Below are 21,647 nucleotides of genomic sequence, written 5' to 3'. Positions count from 1 at the left end.
ATTTGTCAAAAATGTAAACTTTTGGCTATTTATCAGAAAGCAGATTACTTTTGTTACATAAATATGGACTGTTTTTGACAATACAATGCACATGCATCATTCATTCATGCAAAATTACTGAAATCTTCATAATTTTAACATTTGTGCTAATTTTTAGACAGTTTTGGCCTTAAAAGGAAGTGGCCACACTTGTGTTTAGTCTTAATATTTAAGTATATGTTGTATTTGATGATAATACATAACATATATAAAGGTTGAGACTGAACACAAATGCGGCCATTTACATTTTGACAAAAACCATCTGAAAGGTGATGTTTTATGGCATATTTGATAGATTTTTCACATGTAAACTTCAATTTGAGCATCTTTAATGACCAAAACAGTTCAAATCTTTCACACAACTTAATTGAATCAACTGAAGTAGACACTTAATTGTTTAAAAAATGTCAAAAATCTTTCATCAGATGTAATTCAAATTTTAGGCCATATAATATAATATACATGTAATATGTCACTATTAATTCTTTATCTACACTTATTAATTCTAAATAACATTTAACAAAATATATATAAATTGCATAAAATACATGTAAGTGGTATACATCAAATAGCTGTACTGAAGAATATTGATATTGTGTGAACATGTATATAAATTATAAAGATAGATCATTTGGTCACGAAAAGTCTGGTGACATCAGGAGAAATCACTCTGCATTTCTCTTAAGAGTGCTACAATGTACCTTTTATTTTTAGATAACATCATATAATGTATCTGAGATGATTCTATTCACTGACTAGTGACTGTGTTCTGGCTGAGGGTTCAATAAACTATAATTGTCTATGAAGTATGTATAAATTAATCAATTGAAAGACAAGGGAGGATTGATTCCCCTAAATTACTGGGAGACAAAATAATTTGAAAATTAGTGTTATATGTAGCAACCAATTATATTATTCCATCCATCTTTGGAAAGGATTCATAATAGGCTGAGAATTTATCAACAACAAAATTGAAATTGACATTCAACATGATGAATATTCTGGCAAATTGCACGATTAAATCTTTTTTTTTTGTTTGTTAAATTGATTACTTAGCGGCATAGGTCACATGAGACTTGAATTTCTCAAGGGACTCTGCTGATGCGATATGCAGAGGCAGTTTGTTCCAGTACTCAACAGTTTTTACACAGGAAAATTCCCTTTTAATCTTTCATTGCAGGCTGTAATAGGTATGTATGATGTCTTGATCCAGGGTTCTCACTAGGAATTTTTCATGGTGAGTCCTGGGACTTCATCACTTTTAGAAATGGTGAGTCCCAATAGATTTTGATGAGTCCAGGATGCGTGTAATTTTTTGTGTCTTATAATATGATGAAATAAAACTAAAACGATGCATGTTTGATCGGTAGTTTTTATTATATCACCAACATGTGATCACGAAATAGCACAACAGTACTGAAAGTGGTGTTAAATAAACGTCAATCAATCAATCAATCCAACTTTGGACACCAGAATAACAACTGAAAAATTAAATAACCCTATAATGGCATCCTACAACTATTCCTTTTCAAGTCATAATTTTTATCAATACATGTATCAAAATTAAAGGCAAACCTAAAAGGAGGTAGAAAGATAGTAGACCAATGTTTGAACATAGCCCCCAAAAACAGCCATTTACAGGTTAAATATATAATAGTTTTCAATACAGGGCAATAAATTAAATAAATATTCTTATTACAAATCCCTTGATACATCAGTATAATTTGTTTACACAATAAAAAGAGATGCATGCATTTCATGTACATAAAAACAAGCAAATCTAAAGTGAACACTGTTCAAAATATTGAGCTTGGCTAAATAGTAATTATTCTTTAATCATTTTTTAATCGTCATTCAAAACATTTTTCACCTTGTTTACGATCGCAATGTTCAACATGCACAATACGAGAAAAATGTTAAATCATTCGAAGACCAGTAGAATAATTCTTATCCGTAAAATTTCAAATCAACTTTGTTCCATGATCTATTTTATGCATAGTAGCAACAGTTATGAAATATTATATCATTTCATTTCAAGTTCTCAAAATTTTTTACTTTTTTTGGTTCAATTCATAAATACGGGATGTTCAACACGTGGAAATATTAAATCTTTTCAAATACTCGTAAATTTAAAAAAAATCGCTAACTATTTAATATTTATCATGTTTTTTAATCAGTTTGAACAGAATTATATACGTTTAATTTAAAAAAATAGTTATCAGTCAACAAAAATATTCATCTATGCATTACATAATTTTTCAACATCGACTTCCTGTATAGTTTCCTGTCAAAACAACGCGACGATCATGAATCTTCTTGGAAAAACGATGTGTTTGGGACAAAGGGGATACAACGAGGACTCACGGGTTTAAAAAATGACGCCTCCAGCTTGATTTTTTTGCGTATACGCGTCTTAACAAGAACCCTGTAGATCTAGTACTATTGGAGCTTCCTGTTGGTTTTTGTTGGCATAAATTTATATACAAGTATGATATTAGTATTTTGTAACATGTATGTTGTATTTCTATACTAGTTAAGTTATGATAAATTAAGTTGCTGATGCTTGTGCTTGATCTGTTTCTATTATAGACTGATTACCTATTGACTTAATTGTACAGCTTGTCTTTGTCCTCTTTAGATTTTTATGCCCCCACCGAAGGTGAAAGGGGGCATTAAGTGTTACCCTTGACCGTCCGTCATTCTGTCTTTCCTTCCTTTCAATTTTTGTTTAAAAAGCAAGCTTAAGGGGGGGGGGGGGGGGTGCATTCATGTCCTCATACACATTCTTCTTTTATTTATCTATGATTCAATGTGATTTTGCTAATACAGGTCCAAAATAAAAGACAAGTTTACATACATCCACATGCATTAGAAATTCTATCAATGTTAAATCATAGTTAATAAAAAAGAGGCAATGAGATGAAAATTGTCAATAACTGAAATTATATAAGACAAATTATATAGTTCTTCCCATTGGCAATGCCCCTATTTTTTAATATTGATAGAATGTCTAGTGCCTGGGTCATAAATTATAAGAACTCAAAAATATTCTGAGTTGGGGAGCACCTTTTATGTCACACATGTACCTACATTTATAAAGTTTTTACCAGACATGTATGAGTACGTCTAAATGTAAACAAGCTAAATTGAGATCAGACTGATACCCTTTTCTCTTTTCAACTGGGAACCAGATAAATGGCAGGTTTTTGTTAATTGAGTGTTGATTGGATGTTCCGAAAATAACATCGAATCAGAATTTCTGTATCATTGAAATGTTGGCAATTCTCACAACATGGCTACTGGTGGATTGAAAAGAATAAACGACTCTGACAATGACGTTAAAGCAAAGAAACCAAATAATTTTTGGCAAGGAGGGCTACTCACTTCCATGAATGACCCCGATCTTCAAGTATTTTCGGACGAACGAATAACTGTCATCAAAGATAAATATCCAAAAGTATTTTTTTTTTATTACAACCGTTCCTTAGGGCGAAGTTAGCACAGGCACTTGTTTCTATGCACGTTGATAGTGGGGCTTCCCATAGATAGAAACAAGTGCCTGTGGAAGTTAGGCTTAGCAGTTAGCTATTTATGTGATACTATAAGACAGGTGTTACTGTGAAAGAGGACGAAGTGTGTATAATTTATTAATTAAAAAGTGTTTTTTTGCAAAATTTAAATTACATTAAAATGTACTAAGGCCATCAATTAGCTTTGCAGTTGAAAAATGATGACATTAAAAATTGGCATGCCTTAAAAATTTCCCTAGTATCATCAGTCAAGGGTGTAACTTGAATAAGTTATTAGAGAAAAATAACATACATGTGTTATTACGGATACTTTCTCTTAATCTGTAGTAACATATGTTTGTTATCAGTTAAATGTACCATAATTTTTTTTATTTTCAGTGGGCACTTGGGAATTCTTGAAACTTGCACAGTACCTTAATACATAACCTTGAAAACTAATTTTCCAATTCAATTAATACATTTTTGATCAACCATGGTAAATCAATGAGACAAGGCTTTTAAGTGATAACTTAGCTGTAATAACAAGGCTTAGTTATTACAGGCATTTAACTTATTACATGAGACACTTGGGAATGACTAGGAAGCTTGCGCAGAACCTCATTACATGCTCTTATCATTATTTATTACAATAAATTAAAATACATTGTGATATATGTAGGAGAAAAGGCTTTGAAGAGATGTAGAGAAGCTGTAATAACACCCTTTAGTTATTACAGGCATATTTTTTCTGTGATAACATGGGTGTGTTATGCATGATTGGCAAACTATGGGCTGTTTTATCTTTCTTAAGTTTAATATACATAAAGACAATTATAATATCAATAGAACTAGTACACAATTTAACAAAATTAAGGATGTATAATGCCCCTTTGAAACATGTAACATACATATGTTATTACAGATTTTTGATTTTTTAGCCCTCAATAACAAATGTATGTTATTTTTCTCTAATAACTTATTTAAGTTAGACCCTTGACTGATCATTTAAAAACAATCGGTAAATTTTTTAAAATAATATTTCCAGTATCGTTTTGTCTCAGAAATTTGCGTAAAATATAAGGAAGGGGCATCACATGATTTCCCGCTAATAAAATTGAAATAAAGAGAAGGAAGATCTATTGGATTTATTAATAGATCCGTGTTTTATGCTTGGCATTTTAAGTTTTAATAATTGATAACTAATCCCAGTTTTGGCTACACATGCTGTTCTTTTCTATAAAGTCATGAATATTCAAAAGCTATGTAGGCGTGTAAAAATCATATACACGATAGTGACATATCCAACTATAGCAGTCATCACGTGACATTGGCGATGTCACACATCACCCGTATCATGCCCAAGTAAAATGTATAGAAATGCACAGGGGCTTTCAGGAATCGATAAAATAAATTACTACAAGTTCATGATAAAAAAAGTGTGGAAATATATAGTAATTCCTCATATATTTAGAAATATATTTATGCCTTTTGGAAAAGTTTAAATTTTGGTCTTCTCCCTTCCAAATGCTTTTGAAAATTTGTCTTCTTGCCTCGATAATTCACACTGTTAAATCATCCAACTCCGATAAATATTGGATTTTCTGTCGTGTTAAACCTAAAATTGCGATTTAAACAAAACAGGTGGAAAAATTGTGGAAATATGTGCTTATTACTATATTCATAAATATTTGAAATATCGTACATGCAATAGTTTAATTTTTTATTACGTCCCTTCCAAATTGATTTGAAAATTAGCTATTTTCAGAAAATCAGGTATTATTTTTCAAGATGGCGACCACATTGACAGCGTGGGCCGACTTGGTAATAATATATTTTGTAAGATTGTTACAATGAAAATCAAATAACTGTTGGATGCTCGCGTTTTCAGTCATTGTCTTACCTTAAAGCAGCATAGAATCAAACATTGGTTCCTTTTGATAAAGCTGATACATGCTGTTGTTTTTTTATAAAAATTTTAAAAAATGGTGACCAAATAATTTTCAAACGTAGACGATGTTCGACACTTATTTTGTCCATGCAAATAATTCAATTTAATTTCACTGTTTATATTGCAATTAAATATGACACGTTATTGTCACTATAATGATAGCCAAGGACATAGCTAGACTAAGGAGATATTAAGTCATAACATCAACGTAATGAAAGAAAACAAACATGGCACCTAATCACGATGTAAGTTTTGACAATACCTATGTTGATTAGTGTTGTCAGATTCTCAATGAAATTCATTACGATATTATTTTATATTTATAAAAGAAGACCTCGAATGGATATTAACCGAGGTGAAATAACTATATTTTTCAATTTTCTTTAAACCATTCATCGGGTAACTAGTAAATTTTACATAATCCTAATTAAACCAGTAACATGCAGAGTTATCGAACGTAATTATGACTGGAATAGTTGCATATGCCAGCCAGTACACACTGTTCTGATTTCATTAAAACTATAAGCAGTGTTCTAGCTAGGATTTAAGTACACAGGGCACAGTTTTAAGATGAAAGGTATTTAAGCACAGTGTCTTAAAAGGGACAACTTGAACATGTTCAAAGATAAAGAATTGAAATAATTGATGAAAAGTATTTAGATTTTCCTTCAGAAAACTAATATTATAGGGCAAGAATATTAGGGCAGAGGGGTGAACATAATGGGCAGAGGTAATTATAATAAGCTGTCATTTATCTGTTTTTGGGATAACGAGGACACTGATCAGCTATAAAAGGGGTGAATATAATGGGTAGAGGAAGGCTGTGTCATTCTATCATTTATCTGTTTTTGGGATAACTAAGACACTGATCAGCTATAAAAGGCCAAAGGATGACAAAATGTAAATCAATTCAAAAGAGAAAACAAACAACCTGAATTATACTACAACAATTAATGAAAAACAATTATGACAGTCAGCAATCAATGGCAACCACTGGATTTCAGACATGACAGAATAGAAAAACAAAGGATATGAGGTATCCATCCATTACACAAAATCAGTGCATGCACAGCAAAAAACACATCAAAAGCAAAGAAACAGCACTTTTATTGCTGTTCTTCGTCTCAAGTCACAGTGAGGCCTTCAACATGAAGCAACAAAAAAAAGCCTCTCACCTCACTGCAAGTTGAAGATGGCCAATGATGTCCCTAGCACGGGTTTGAGCGGAATTCTTTACAAAATGATTCGGATAGATTTGTTTGGTTACATGCACATAAAGAGTGAGGCTGAGTAAAAATAATATTTGTTTAATAAGGAGTTGTAGTATGATTTCTAGTGAGACAATTATCCACAATGTCAATTATTTAAGTCGTGAGTTTTAAGGGTGGATGATATGGTTGAAAATTTAAAATGCATTAGTAGTAATTATTATTTGAACTCAATTCTTTCGCAGGCAAAGTATCATTTCCTTATTATGCCAAAAAAGAACATTCCTAATTTAAAAAGTTTAAAGAAAGAAGATATTGATTTATTGAAATATATGGAAGAGAAAGGAAGAGAATTATCAAAAAGGTATTTGTTTGTTTTATGTTGTATACAATATCATGGTCTAAAAGCTGAATGGTATGACAGCATGGCTTGTTTGTTTATTTCTTAACTTAACCCATTTATATTTCAATCTTTGAAAAGGCTCTAGCTAATTAACATCAATTCCTCATATATTTTTTATCTGAATAGAACTTCATTTTCCAATTTTTCACTTTAAAAGTTTGTTGCAAATTATAGAAAAGGGAAAGAACTCTTGGATAAAGCAAACTCAGCAAAGTGTTTTCCTGTCTACTCAAAGCATGTAAAATGAGCATAGTAAATGGGAACAGACAATTATTATAACATTGTAGATAAATTACACATTTATGTAAAAATGAGACCACAAAATTGGTGGTTATGTCCATGCAAGTTCTAAAGTAATAGCTAAAGTAGACTAAAATTTGCTCTTTCTATTAGATTTGCATTGAAACTGACCTTAGTCTTCAGACCTAAGATTTTTTTCCCTCTGCAAAAATTCTAAAACTGGAAACAAAGACAGTCATGACAGTACTTGGGTAATTGGAAAATGGACTTTTTAATCTTAATTGTGTATGCATATGTATCATGTTTTTACAGGGGGCCTGGGTGGCCGAGTGGTCTAAGTAGTTACTACTGTAATCACTAGCCAGTCAACACTGAGGTTGTGAGTTCGAACACCGCTCGTGCGGGTGCACTCGACTCCAATCTTAATTGACTAGGATTGTCAGTTTTCTATCGAAGGTCATGGTTTTCTCCGGGCACTCCGGCTTCCTCCACCAATAAAAACTGGCCACCACGAAATAGCCTAAGAGTGGTGCTTAAAAGTGGCGTTAAAACACCAAAAATAAAATTAAATCATGTTTTTACATTGAGCTTTAAAATTGCAGTTCTGATGCAGAAAGACAGTTTAGATATGGATACCATAGTATACCTAGTATGAGGTATGCTTAAATATAATGCTGTTGATTTTAAAGGTACAGTTTAATTTAGAAATAACAATATTCATATACTAAATATACTAAAGAATAAATAAATCCAATGATGCACAAACAATCATAAAAAAAAGACTAATTGCCTAACTTCATTTTACATTTGTTGAATATAAATAGAGGCTCTCAAGAGCCTGTGTCGCTCATCAGGTTCTACTTTGGTTTTGTAAATCATGTAAAAATAGATTAAAATCATAACAGATACCCTAATAATGATTGAGGCCAAATTTGGTTTAATATTGGCCCCGTAATTTAATCAAAAGCAGGAGACTTCTTAAAAGTTTACAGAAATTACAGATAAATTCATTGAATTTGTAGAAAATTACTTTATAAGGACAATGACAAATCAGCTACAAAGTAACAACACTTGGTCAGGACCTCAAAAGAAACATTCATACCATGTTTGGTTTCAATCCATTAAGCAGTTTTCTAGAAGAAAAGATTTGTATGTATTTCCCATAAGGTCTGATGTTAAACTTAGTCCCCGCTGGCTGCAATCTTGGATGATTGATCGCCTACAAAGTTACAACAATTGGTCAGCACCTGATAAGGAACATTCATGCCATGTTTTATTTCATTCCATTCAGTGGTTCTCTAAAAGAAGACATTTGTATGTATGTATTTCCCATAAGGTCCTATGTTAAACTAAGTCCCTCTCTGGCAGCCATCTTGGATGATGGATTGGCTTCAAAGTAACAACACTTGGTCAGCACCTCATAAGGAATATTCATGCCATGTTTGGTTTCATTCCTTTCAGTGGTTCTCTAGAAGAAGTTCAAAATGTAAAAAGTTAATGACGACGGACGCCAAGTGATGAGAAAAGCTCACTTGGCCCTTTGGGCTAGGTGAGCTAAAAAAAGGAAGTGTCTGGGATAAAACTACCCCTTTTTAAAGGCAAACTTTCATTTGCACCTGTAATAATGCCCCCTTTATCATCATAAGAATCAATACCTGTACAGGTAGTTTTTGAATAAGGGGACGACCATTTGATATTCTGGGGGGGGCCAGGAGGATTTGTTTTGGATCGGTTATTTATTTTTGTAAACTAAGAGGACAGATTATCTATTTTCTGCACTATTGAAGCAAGACTTTTCATTTTCATTAAAGCAAGGGACTGATTATTTATTTTCACAACTATATTTATAATATTCGAAAACATACAATTTTTAAATTATTTGTTTATTATAAATAATACATGTATTGTCAAGTCATTATGTACCATTTAATCAGAATTAATTATTATCCTCTGCAGAAATGAATCTTCTATATTCCCCAATGCATATACATGTATTGCAAACATACACAGTATTAAAGTTTGGTTGTAACTAAGGCTCTTTTAAAAGTATTGGCAAACATGTTTTGCCGAGCGGAGCGAGGCAAAATTTTTTTGGAAGGGTTTTTGAACCGCTGAAGGCCCAAGAAGCTATAGAACAAATGATGCAAAATCATGCTTTCTGGGTGTTCCCCAGACCCTTTCTTAAACTGAAAATGCAAGTTCTGTTTTAATAATTTTTTGACAATATTTTGGTCTCAAAGGAAAATCACGTTATAGATTCAGTGTAAGACTTAAGTTTCTAGGGACAACATCAAAAGACAAATATGTATGATAAAGCAATAATGTAATTCACATAGTTAAGTCTGTGGCTGCTGTGTTTTTTTAAACTCATGATCAAGTTAATAATAAAATTACTAAATTACAAAATGAATGCAACACTAACAGAATACAGAAGGGCAATCAATGAACAAAAGACAAATAAATAAGAAACATTGATCCCGAAAAATCAGGGGCTACATCTGAGGGAGAACAGAACTTGCTTCTTGCAAGGCACTCACAGTGAACACAATTTGATATGGAGACAAGCGTTTGGTTTTGAAATTTCCTACATGAGGCATTTGTCTCAATGTAGTTACGGCCCTGATTTAATAAAAGTGAGGTAAGTGTTCCTGAGACAATTAACCTCAAGTTAAATGAAACCAATTTTCTGACATTTCAAGTATATTTAAATAATATTTATACTTTTATTATTAAAAGATGTGGGAAGTGTTTCCCGATTTTTTTTTTTGGAAAAAGATGAATTTATGAAGAATCTGGTGCCATCTCATACTTTCGATTAGACCTGCTGAGTTATTTATTTTCAATACATTGCAAGTCAGGTAATTTATTTTCAAACTACCACAGAACAAACCATTTATTTTTGTGATTATCAAGGCTGAGTTATTTATTTTCAAAATCCTCCTGGCCCCCCCCAGAATATCAAATGGTCGTCCCCTAACTACCCTGCAAATTGTTTCATTACAGTACCTTATATCTTATACATTAACATGGTTAATAAAACCTTCAAAACTATCTACACAATCAAAATAAAGGATACCACAGATACAGTTAAGTCTGCCTCATATCTTGACTTACATCTAGTAGTTGACAATGTTTGTCAGTTGAGAACAAACCTATACAAAGCCTGTTGTTCAGTGGTTGTCGTTTGTTGATGTGGTTCATAGATGTTTCTCGTTTCTCATTTTTTATTTAGATTAGACCGTTGGTTTTCCTGTTTGAATTGTTTTACACTAGTCATTTTGGGGCCCTCTATAGCTTGCTGTTCGGTGTAAGCCAAGGCTCTGTGTTGAAGGCCGTACTTTGACCTATAATTGTTAACTTTTTGTTCACTGTGACTTGGATGGAGACTATTGTTTGTCTTTGCATGTTTTTTGGGTTTTTTTTGTCATGTTTTTAGCTCACCTGACCCAATGGGCCAAGTGAGCTTTTCTCATCACTTGGCGTCCGTCGTCCGTTAACTTTTACAAAAATCTTCTCCTCTGAAACTACTGGGCCAAATTTAACCAATCTTTGCCACAATCATCATTGGGGTATCTTGTTTAAAAAATGTGTCCGACGACCCCGCCTGCCAACCATCATGGCCGCCATGGCTAAAAATAGAACATAGGGGTAAAATACAGTTTTTGGCTAATATCTCTGAAATTAAAGCATTAAGAGCAAATCTGACATGGGGGTAAAAATGTTTATCAGGTTTAGATCTATCTGCCCTGAAATTTTCAGATAAATCAGACAACCCTTTGTTGGGTTGCTGCGGCATGCCCCTGAATTGGTAATTTGAAGGAAATTTTGCAGTTTTTATACGACCGCAAAAATTTTTGCAGTCGTATATTGGTATGACGTTGGCGTCGTCATCGTCGTCGTATGGTACCAACAGTTAAGGAATTAGGGGCCAAATATAAGCATTTTCTAGTTTCCAGACAATAACTTGTGGAACGGTGTATGGATCTCTCTGAAATTAGACCACAAGTTTCCATACCACAAAGGGATGGTTAGGATTTGCTTTGTGGGGTTATGGCTCAAACCATTTAGGAATTAGGGGCAAAAAAGGGGGGAAAAACAAGGTTGTCCTGGTTAATGGACAAATACTTTAGTACAAAACATAATTTAAAGCAGTGTAAGGGAGATAAATCAAATACATCATTTGAATTACCTCCCTTACACTGCTTTAAAATTATATATAAAGTAATGGTTAATATACAATTAAGACAATTTAAAAAAAAAGATTACTGACAAAAAAATAGTTATCATTTAGTTCTTGTAATTTTATTGTCAAATACATAACCCTTTAAAGATTTAAATACCGGTAATTTCTTTTCTTTAAAGTACATGTATTTACATTTTTTGCAGCCATTTACACCTTCATGTGATAAGTCAAGATTTTGACAGCACTTGTCTGAAGAATAAGAAACATTGGAACTCTTTTACTACAGAATATTTTGTAGATTCAAAAGGTAATTTTTTTCTATTTAGAAAAAGGTGAACTGTTGCAAATCACAATGTTTGTATTATTCTGGTAAATATTTCCATAATTTTGGCGTATATGAAGTATAAGCTTTTAAAAAGCTAATGGACTTTTAATCGAATATCAACAGCAACTGTCAGGTGAATGCTAGGCAGGCAGATGGTGTAAAGATGGAATATCTGTTTTGTGTAAAACTCCAGTAGTTTTCAATCTTTCTAGAATTATTGTATATTCATGGAAAATGAATACCCATTTTTGTGTACCTCAACTGGATAATTTTCCTATTTTCAGATGGTAAAACGTTTGTCAATCTTTAACAGCATTCTTGATGGATGCTTCCCAATTTTTTTTTTCAACAGTTTCCAACCCAGAGTCTGAAAAGTTTCTGTAATGTTTTATTGATGACTTTCACCTCACTTTGTTTTAACATTTGAACCAATATTTGCTGATTTTTTTAAGGTGATGAAACTGTGTCAGATTTAAACAGCCATTCTCCATCGAGTTTACTCATTTTGTAGTTTAATTCTTCCTACATATTTTATTCAAGAGCCTTAAACCTTCTAAATATTTTTATGCACAGGGGCATTGTGGAATTTTTTTTTTGTTTTTGAAAACTAAATTAAGAGGTAACATATTTTTTTAGCTTGAGTTTGATGCTAGTTGTAAATACAGACATTTTCAGGAAAATATCTTTTTAGAGGAGTTTAGAAATGTAGTACTGGGTATTCATTTATGGTATAAAAATTAGGAGATGTGGTATGATTGCCAATGAGACAACTATCCACCAAAGTTCAAATGATGTGGATGAAAACAATTATAAGCAATCGTACGGCCTTCAACAATGAGAAAAACCTTACCATATAGTTGCATATAAAAGGCCCTGACATGAAAAATGTGAAACAATTCAATTGAGAAAACTAACAGCCTAATTTATAATAAAACAATTTACAAAAAACAATATGACAGACATGAACAAACGACAACCACTGAACTACAGGTTCCTGACTTGGGACAGGAACATAAAGAATGTGGCGGGGTTAAACATGTTTGTGAATGCTCTACAATCCCCTAACATGGGACAGTGGTGTTACAGCACAACATAAGAACAAACTGTTAAAATCAGTTGAAAAAGGCTTAACTCATCAGATGGATCCAAATAGAAATATATCTAACAAAACAGTCTGAACTCAAAAAATCGGTACGAGGCACAAAAATTACTAACATTAAAACTATCTAGTTCTCTTTGTAGATATAATAAAAACTCTAGAGAAGACTGGAAAGGTAGAACATGAATCCTCCCATTTTACATCCCTGTTGAAATCTGATCTCAGGTAAGATGTATAGTAAGATGTGCATAACAGTATCAACCATTTTATAAAGGTTAAGTATTAAATGAGATATATTTTATAGTGCAGTTTAGAATTATGATCATGGGTTCAATTATGAAATAAGACATGAATATAATCTAAATATTCATTTTTCCTGTGAATATTAAAAGCTTTTATTAGAGAAATTATACTGAATTTCAACATATCATTGATATTTTTTTTTATTCTATTTAAAAATCCACCAAACATGATTTATGTTTTAGCAACTTGTACTCACTGTGAGATTAAACAAGTTCCTAATGTCTGACATTTATTGACAGATAATCTGTTGAACCTTGGGAAAATCAAGCATAAAATAACATCTATAGTGAAAATTTCTGACATTATTATTTAGCAGTAACAAAACCATCTTTTTTTAATTTGCACATGATATGTATACTTAAGAATGTGTTCTTTTTATTTTAGATGTCATGTTTGCAAGAAAGAGATAAAGACAATACCTGCACTAAAAACTCATATTCAGCAGCATAGCTACCAAGTGAAAATAACAGATACATAACCTTATTTTTTTGTGTAAACATAATGAATGAGGAAATTTGATGTACATTGAAATACAGTATCTCCAAAAATGGGAATTGTTTAAAATAGTATTACTTTCTTTAGTTTACAAATGTGCTGATCCTAGGTGTGACTGTATCAAACTTGTTAATCAGAAATGAAGACATTATTTAACAACAGGACTGTCAGTCAAGCTTGCATTTGAATGTACTTAAAGAAAGAAAACAATTTTGCTGTGATATCATTTTCTTTGTCTTTTAGAATTTACTCAGAAATGTGAAATAAGTTCAGGACAATGTTTTATAAGAAATCCTTTTATTCTACATCAATGAAGGAATAATACCTAAAAAATGTATATAGCATATGTTTGATTTTTGTTTTAGTAAATATAGAAAATAAAAAAAAAATGTAACTTGATTATTATTCTCTTTAGTATTTTTGTTTCCACAATTAAGCAAGCGGATTAATAGGAAACCATAAAACTTTTCAAGTCAACACTATATACCAATTCCTGCTATGATACATTCCCTCTCTTCAGTCACACTATAACACTGTAACAATTTGTTGAAATTGCTAATTATTATGATACAGTTGGAGAGAACTTTTTAACTATGTTAATTTGTTAACTTTGACAGAATGGCAACTATATTTAATTTCTTCATTAAGATGTTACAAAAGTCTTGTGTCAGTCTTATTCATGGGCATTCATACTTAACGATGATTTTCCCTTTCACTACCGGTAGTAAAATAAATGACTATTGCAAAATCTACATTAGTTTCTTTGTTCATGTTCCGCTGCATTTTGAACCTTTACCCGACCTGTAGGGTGATGAAAAATCCATAATCATTTGGTATGTTTGGGAGTTTGGGATGTAAAGACAGAATGCATTGTTTGTTGTATTTTGCTGGGAATTGATTTAAATAAGCCAATTTGCAATTTGAAACACAAGTAAAGTGTTTCATATTTTTCAATGTATTGGAAGTCTTCACTCAAATTTATGCATTTTACACCAGTTCATGTTATCTGCACTGTACATAGCCCATAGGCCTGCCTTGCTGTTTGAAATCTACTCAGAAGTGTAATAACAGATATATCAGTGTCAGGAGTCATGACTTTAATACCAACAGACTTAGTTCTTTGGGATTGTTGTGCTGTTTATTTGTGTGTCTATCTTCTGTAATACTGATATAATAAAGTTAACTGTATTATTTCTGACCTGATGTTTAGTGTGTGTTATTCTATGTACATTTGTTATTTAAGAGATGGATCTACAAAATAGTTTAACCTGCCACATGTAAATATATCTGTCCCAAATCTGAAATCTTACTAGTGGTTGTTCTCTGTTACATTTTGCTGTGTAAATACATTTTGTGTTGATGACAGTTCATTGGTGTCCCCTGTAAATTGTATTCAAAACTGTTCTCAAGCTCTTGGCCATTAAGAGCCTCATGTATGGTATATACACTTGTCTACTGTATATGACTTTTATGTTATTACCTAGATCTATTTTCTGTTTTCTCATGTTGCTCTCTTATTTACCTTAATTTGTCATATATTTATTGATAAAACTGGTTTTTATGTCCCACTATTATGTACAAGTCTCAGAAGCCTGCACACAAAGATATTTATTAGTCTGTTGACCCTTCAACAATATATCATTTCTTGGCTATATTTTTTTAAGTTTTTTTTTTATTGATTGCTGTTTTTTGTTTTCATCTTGCCTGAAATGTTAGTAGCAGAATTTGAGAGAAAGGGATTACAATTAGGCTGCAGTTGTATACTTTTTGTATTAAGCTTTATATTTCAGAGGGTAGAAGACCTTGAGGCTTCATACCTTGTATACAGATCCCTATATTATGAAGTTCCCGTCTGGCATTTGTACAGTGTTATTGACCTCATTTCATGGTTCAGCAATTGCTAGAAAAAAAAGTTTTTTTTGTCATGTGAATATCTCACTTAGGATAACTAGGATTGGTAAATGGGTTCCTTGCAAGGTCCACATGTCCGTCAGACAGGGTTCACCTGACCTTGACCTTATTAATGGATTAGTAATCAAGATTTAAGTTGCATAAAGGTCTGTTTCTCAGATTCTGTAAGATATAGGTCAACTATATGGTGTATGGAATGATTGTAAGGTGTACATGTTAGTCTGGCAGGTTTGATCTGACCTCATTTTCATGGTTCATTGGTCAATGTTAAGTTTTTGTGCTTTGGTTTTTTTTTATACTAAATGCAATTATAGGTCAACTATATTTGGTGTGTGGAATGATTGTAAAGTGTACATGTCTATCTGTTGTGTATCATTTGTCCTTGACCTTATTTTCATGGTTCATTGGTCAATGTTGAGTTTCAGTAGTTAGTCCTCTTCCAAGATACTAAAATCAATAGGTCCACTTTATTTGGTGTATTGAATGATTGCAAGGTGTACATACCTGTCTGGCAGGGTTCATCTGACCTTAACCTCATTTGCATGGTTCATTTGTCAATGTTAAGTTTTCCTGGTTAAATCTGTTTCTTATATACTATAAGCAAAAAAGTCAACTATATTTGATGCATGGAATTAATGTAAGGTATACATGTCTGTCTGGCAGGGTTCATCAGACCTGGGCCTCATTCCATGGTTCATTGGTTAATATTAAGTTTTTGTGGTTTGTTTTGTTTCTTGTATACTATAAGCAAAAGATTAAGTATATTTGGTGTATGGATTGATTGTAAAGAGTACATGTCTATCTGCCATGTATCATTTGTCCTTGACCTTATTTTTGTGGTTCATTGGTCAATTTTAAGTTTCATAGTTAGGTCCTCTTCTAAGATACTAGAATCAGAAGGTTCACTGTATTTCATGCATGGAATTAATGTAAGGTATACATTTCTGTCTGGCAGGGTTCATCAGACTTAGACCTCATTTTCATGGTTCATTGGTCAATATTAAGTTTTCATGGTTTGATCTGTATTGTATACTGTAAGCAAAATATTAAGTATATTTGTTGTATGGAATGATTGTAAAGAGTACATGTCTATCTGTCATGCATCATTTGTCCTTGACCTTATTTTCATGGTTCATTGGCCAATGTTAAGTTTCATAATTAGGTTCACTGTATTTGTTGTATTGAATGATTGCAAGGTGTACATTTCTGTTTGGCATGGTTAATCAGACTTTGACCTCATTTTCATGGTTCATTAGTCAATGTTAAGTTTTCATGGTTTGGTCTGTTTCTTGTATACTATTTGCAATAGCTCAACTATATTTTGTATATGGAATGATTGTAAGGTGTACATGTCTGTCTGTCTTGGCTTATCTGATCTTGAATTTATTTTCATAGATCATTAATAATGTCAAGATTATGTGATAGTTGTAATAAAATCTTAAGAACTATCAACATAAAATCAATCATGGTTAGTAAAGCTAGCGAGACATTTCAGCGTGTGTAATCTTGCTTTTAAAAATCAAGCTAGGTCGTCAATAAGTATATTTGTTTATCTTTCTACCATTTTTCAAGAAATCCCAATTTCCCAGATCCTATCATTAGCTCAGTAATCAGTGCTTTGACACGGACATGCTTTATAGCATACCTTTCTTATTTCACTATTGATAAATTTAGAAATTAAAGAGAATTTTTTTGTGTTTTAGCCATTACTGATGAAAGTAAATCCAGAAGACGCCTCAAACGAACCAAATTTTATAAAGTGTCATTTTCGTTGTCACTGTGATTTGTAAGAGACATACTTATTAATATTAGGAAGCATTCATCCTAACTTTCTTCTTCCTATAGACCAATGTTGAGTTCCTTTTTATGAATGAGATACGCCGGTTGACCCGAGGTCAGTCTGCTAAAATGATGTCATTTAACAATCGGCTCTTACTGTGTCATAATAACATAAGTATTGTTAAAAAGGATATGTACGAGAAAATGCAGGAATGTGAAAATCGTGTATAGCTTTAGTTTTGTGGAAGAACTCAAAGACAATACGCCATAATACATTAAAATAGAAGGCCTAAGTAGCCATCTGGTTGATTGGGACACTATTAAAAAACAAAACGTCTAAAAGCTTTATATAAATAATTACTTATATTCCATTTACAAATAAAAGAGGTGGAAGATACCAAGGGGACATTAAAAACTCAAGTCGACAGAAACTGACAACGCGATTGGTAAGAATGAAAGACAACGAAAAGACAAACAAGTTCACAAAACATGCATAGAAAACTAAAGGCTGAGCAAAACATACCACACCTTGGATCGAAATCATCCTGGAATTACCTATTGGTAACACTAAGTTGAAACGAAAGCAAATAAGTTATTTTTTAAGCAATTCAATTTTGGAATAAAACATATTTAAGGAAGAGAGTCTTCTCTGAACAACACGTGCCTATAGTTTTTATATGTGTAAAAAGCATAACAAAAACTTTAAATAACATCACTTTAATTTGTTGTATCTGTCTATCCATCTGTTTTCTGCAGGTTTGTGAGTAGATCTGCAATGGATATAATCATGTTAAGAAATATATAAGTAGTCTTGTAAATACGATCACTGTACAAAATATGTAAAATATAATTGACTTTAACCATCTGTTTCTCTTTATTAGTTCTTCTGTCGCCATCCCGAATTGGCTGAGAGAGATAGGTTCTCAGTTTTTGAACTCAATATGTACTCTTTCATAGATCAAATATGCTCACTAATTCCAGTCTGACATTAATATCAGTTATTTCATTTTCCTGCTTTGATACTGCCGGAGGTGACCTTGGCATCGTAATGAGTGATGCATGTTGATGTCATTTTGGAGAAGGGACATTTTGGGGCTGTAAATTCATAGAAAAAAATAGTTAAACACCATGACCACTCTCATTTTTCAAGGTTTAGAAGGAAACCTTTTAGAACATGTGAATATTAGGCAAGACTTGTTGACACAATTTACTTTGACTGCATAATTTAAAATTTGTAGAAAATAGGCTAATTTTAAATTGGAACATTTTAGCTTATTGATATAGAGCACCACTCAAAGTAATGTATTGAAAAAGATAAAGCCAAAATACAATAATGATTTAGAAGTGTTAACATCTTTTGGGTCAATTGTTGTGCTCTGTATTCTTTATTTGCATGTGAAAAGGTCAAGATTTGAGTAATTTTGTAAGTTTTCTGTAGAATCCGTGAAAAAGGTACACTGTTAACCAAAACTGCAAACTTGAAGAAATATTAGATTTTCGTCGAACAAAAAAAAAAGGTTATAACAAAAATACCGAACTCCAAAGTAATTCAAATAGGCGGAAGTCTGACAAAATCAAAGCTCTACTATCTTGAATTTATAACAAAAAGTTTAAGAACCTTCACTTTGTAAAGTTTGATTTCAGTTTGTTTAGTTGATCTTGGATTGAACATATTTCCTAAGTCAGCCAATCAGATATAAGAAAAGTTCCAAGGCGTCCTTGTTTGTCGACGAATCGAAAATTAGAAGGATCTTGTAAGGAACGTTGCGGCAACGTTTGGTTTTATTCTGTTCAGTGGCTTTCAATATCGAAATATAAAAAAGCTAACAGACGATTAAGTCCAAGTGATGCAAAAACTCATATTGGCTTTTGACCAAGTGAGCTAAATAAGTCTAACCTGTGGCTCCGTTGGCTGCTACCTGTGCTCCTTGTTGTAAAGCCTGATTTAACAGATCTGTTCCTTGTTGAGCAGCAGCTTGTCCTACTTGTTTAAATGTTTCTGAAAAGGTTTGTCCAAGGGCGTTAAGCTGTTCTTGAAGCTTGTCCAGAACTCCTTTGAATGTGTCCTTTAAGAATCTTTTCCTTTGGTAACAAAAAAGTGAACCTTTAAAATTTATTCTTCGTTCATATTAAGGTACATATATGTTGGCCCAAACGAAGAAATGCATTGTACAAGGACACGATGTTGTCATTAGTCATTAACTGAAATGTACTAACTTTAAAATTCAAGCCTACATTCTACGGTTAAACCGGAAATTCTCGGATAGAACAAATGAACGAGAAATATCCTAATTTATAGTTGATTTTCGCAAGTTATGTAGTGGAAAGAACAATTCATGACATTGATGTTCCGTTAGACAGCCATTTATACCTAGTTGAAAACTTGAGTGGAAACAATCACAGCACAATTAACATCAAAGTTTACATAAATGAAATCAGAATAGGCCCTGATATAATTTCCACGTTTCTTTTTCATCATATTTTTAAAGGCAGTTTCGTCTAATGATAACCCTCGGTAAACAGGAGGTTTACTAGTGCTGTATTGAAACACGCATTATATATTGCATTCAAATTTCAGAAAACCTTGATTTTCCTGAGAAAAATGCAACTTAAATATTTGACGAACGGACTGAAATATGGACTGACGTAAACTAATATAGCATCTCCTAGCGGGGTAGTATTATCCTGGGAACAGTATATATATATATGTTCCTGTATTATCTAAGCAATACTGCGCTTGATTTTATTTTTACCTTGTTCCATCAGGATGTTGGAGATTTGTTAAAAGACCTGAAATCCAAAAAAAATGTGATAAATCGACATTCAATGTTTTACTACACAATGTAAGCGGAACTGGAGTTAAATATGATTCTGTGTGTTGATGTGTACTCTGTCACTTTAAACGGGTTTAAAACCATTGTACCACTATGCAAACGATCATTTTATGACATGTGTCTGCATAATAATAGGCAGTATGCCAATTTAAGCGATATACATTTCGATTTTTTCTGCATACCATTCCCATATGTCATAATATAATGATAGCGGGTTATAGGATGTGGTTCCTATTCCGCATCGTTTGAAAACTTAACATTGAGAGATGAGGTTTCAATAAGAAGTGATACAACATTCAATTTCATTTCCTTTTTCTTTCCACGATACTGTACCAATGGCACGCATGTAGCGCGTACTGAAATCATATCGGTGGACAAGTTCACACTATAATTTCATAGTAAACTGCAGTTGATATAATGGAATGCACTCTCAATTCAAACTGAGGAACATTATTAGATCGTAAGCCTTTAACAGAACTTACATTTTTCATCGAGTAATAAACCTCTGTTTGAACGTCAAACCACCAAACCTCCTTATTTTTATACGTCAGTTTATGAGACGTATTATGGTATACCGTTGTCAGTCCGTCCGTTGTCAACAATAACTCAAAAACGCTTCAACCAATTTTCGATTTTTACAAATTTTCGATTTTACGTTTCCGAGTTGTGGGATTTTATTCATAAAAATGGGGATTTCCCAGTTTTTGGTGAATAACTCAAAAATGCTTTGAGTAGTTTTAATGAAACTTTGGTGACTGGTTTATATTTATTAAAATAAGCTCCCTTTATTTTTTTTATATAAATTTCTGATATGACATTGAGGAATTATGGAACTTTATTCGTTTAAAAAGCGACGGGCGTATCATGCGCTCATGGCGCAGCTCTTTATTAAATTCTACTACAACAAATGAAAAGATATTAACCTGTTGCTCCATTTGCAGCAAGCTGTGCTCCTTGTTGTAAAGCTTGGTTCAAAAGATCTGTCCCTGATTGAGCAGCAGCTTGTCCTACTTGTTTGAATGTTTCTGAGAAGGTTTGCCCGAGAGCGTTCAGCTGTTCTTGAAGCTTGCTCAAAACTCCCTGGAATGTGTCCTTCAAGAATCTTTTCCTTTAGTAAGACAAACAAAAAACTAATATGATTAACTATCTATTTCGTTCAAAGACACATGTATGGTCGGAGTGAAAAAATACAATGCATAGATCCGAGGGCTCTATAAAATATATAACATACAATTAAGGTTCATAGTAATTTCAAAATCGAAGTCCAAAATCTGTGCTCAAAACCATAATATCACGGATAGAACAAATGGAACAGAACTGTCTCATTTGTTCAAGGAAAAGTGTTGGCTAGAACAATCTATCAAACGACAT

The 21,647-nt window shown here is 32.5% G+C and overlaps 3 protein-coding genes across 4 annotated transcripts in view; 1 reads left to right on the top strand and 2 right to left on the bottom strand.

The window, feature by feature from the left end:
• The window catches only part of LOC127738938 (RCC1 and BTB domain-containing protein 1-like), a 34,019-nt gene extending 30,801 nt beyond the window's left edge, over positions 1 to 3,218 (bottom strand). For both annotated transcript variants that reach the window (XM_052250437.1, XM_052250439.1), the window contains exon 1: positions 3,130 to 3,218. The gene's annotated coding sequence lies outside the window, so the exon portion shown is untranslated. The remainder of the gene's footprint in view (positions 1 to 3,129) is intronic.
• A 96-nt stretch (positions 3,219 to 3,314) lies between these two features.
• LOC127738928 (aprataxin-like) lies at positions 3,315 to 14,151 on the top strand. The gene is made up of 6 exons (XM_052250419.1): positions 3,315 to 3,496; positions 6,950 to 7,068; positions 7,950 to 8,003; positions 11,734 to 11,837; positions 13,098 to 13,179; positions 13,642 to 14,151. Exons 1-6 carry the CDS (start codon positions 3,332 to 3,334, stop codon positions 13,733 to 13,735), a joined length of 618 nt encoding a protein of 205 aa, XP_052106379.1. The 5' UTR covers positions 3,315 to 3,331; the 3' UTR covers positions 13,736 to 14,151.
• A 3,992-nt stretch (positions 14,152 to 18,143) lies between these two features.
• The window catches only part of LOC127738924 (uncharacterized), a 28,167-nt gene continuing 24,663 nt past the window's right edge, over positions 18,144 to 21,647 (bottom strand). Inside the window, exons 15-18 of the mRNA XM_052250418.1 lie at positions 21,200 to 21,384; positions 20,196 to 20,232; positions 19,340 to 19,524; positions 18,144 to 18,212 (exon numbers count right to left, since the gene is read on the bottom strand). Coding sequence (XP_052106378.1) covers positions 18,178 to 18,212; positions 19,340 to 19,524; positions 20,196 to 20,232; positions 21,200 to 21,384 — 442 coding nt within the window. The 3' untranslated portion in view covers positions 18,144 to 18,177. The remainder of the gene's footprint in view (positions 18,213 to 19,339; positions 19,525 to 20,195; positions 20,233 to 21,199; positions 21,385 to 21,647) is intronic.

This window comes from Mytilus californianus, unplaced genomic scaffold (assembly GCF_021869535.1).
Source record: "Mytilus californianus isolate M0D057914Y unplaced genomic scaffold, xbMytCali1.0.p SCAF_4, whole genome shotgun sequence".
NCBI lineage: Eukaryota > Metazoa > Mollusca > Bivalvia > Mytilida > Mytilidae > Mytilus > Mytilus californianus.
The sequence above is the reverse complement of the archived record's forward strand: the minus strand, read 5'-3'. Positions and strand labels throughout refer to the sequence as shown.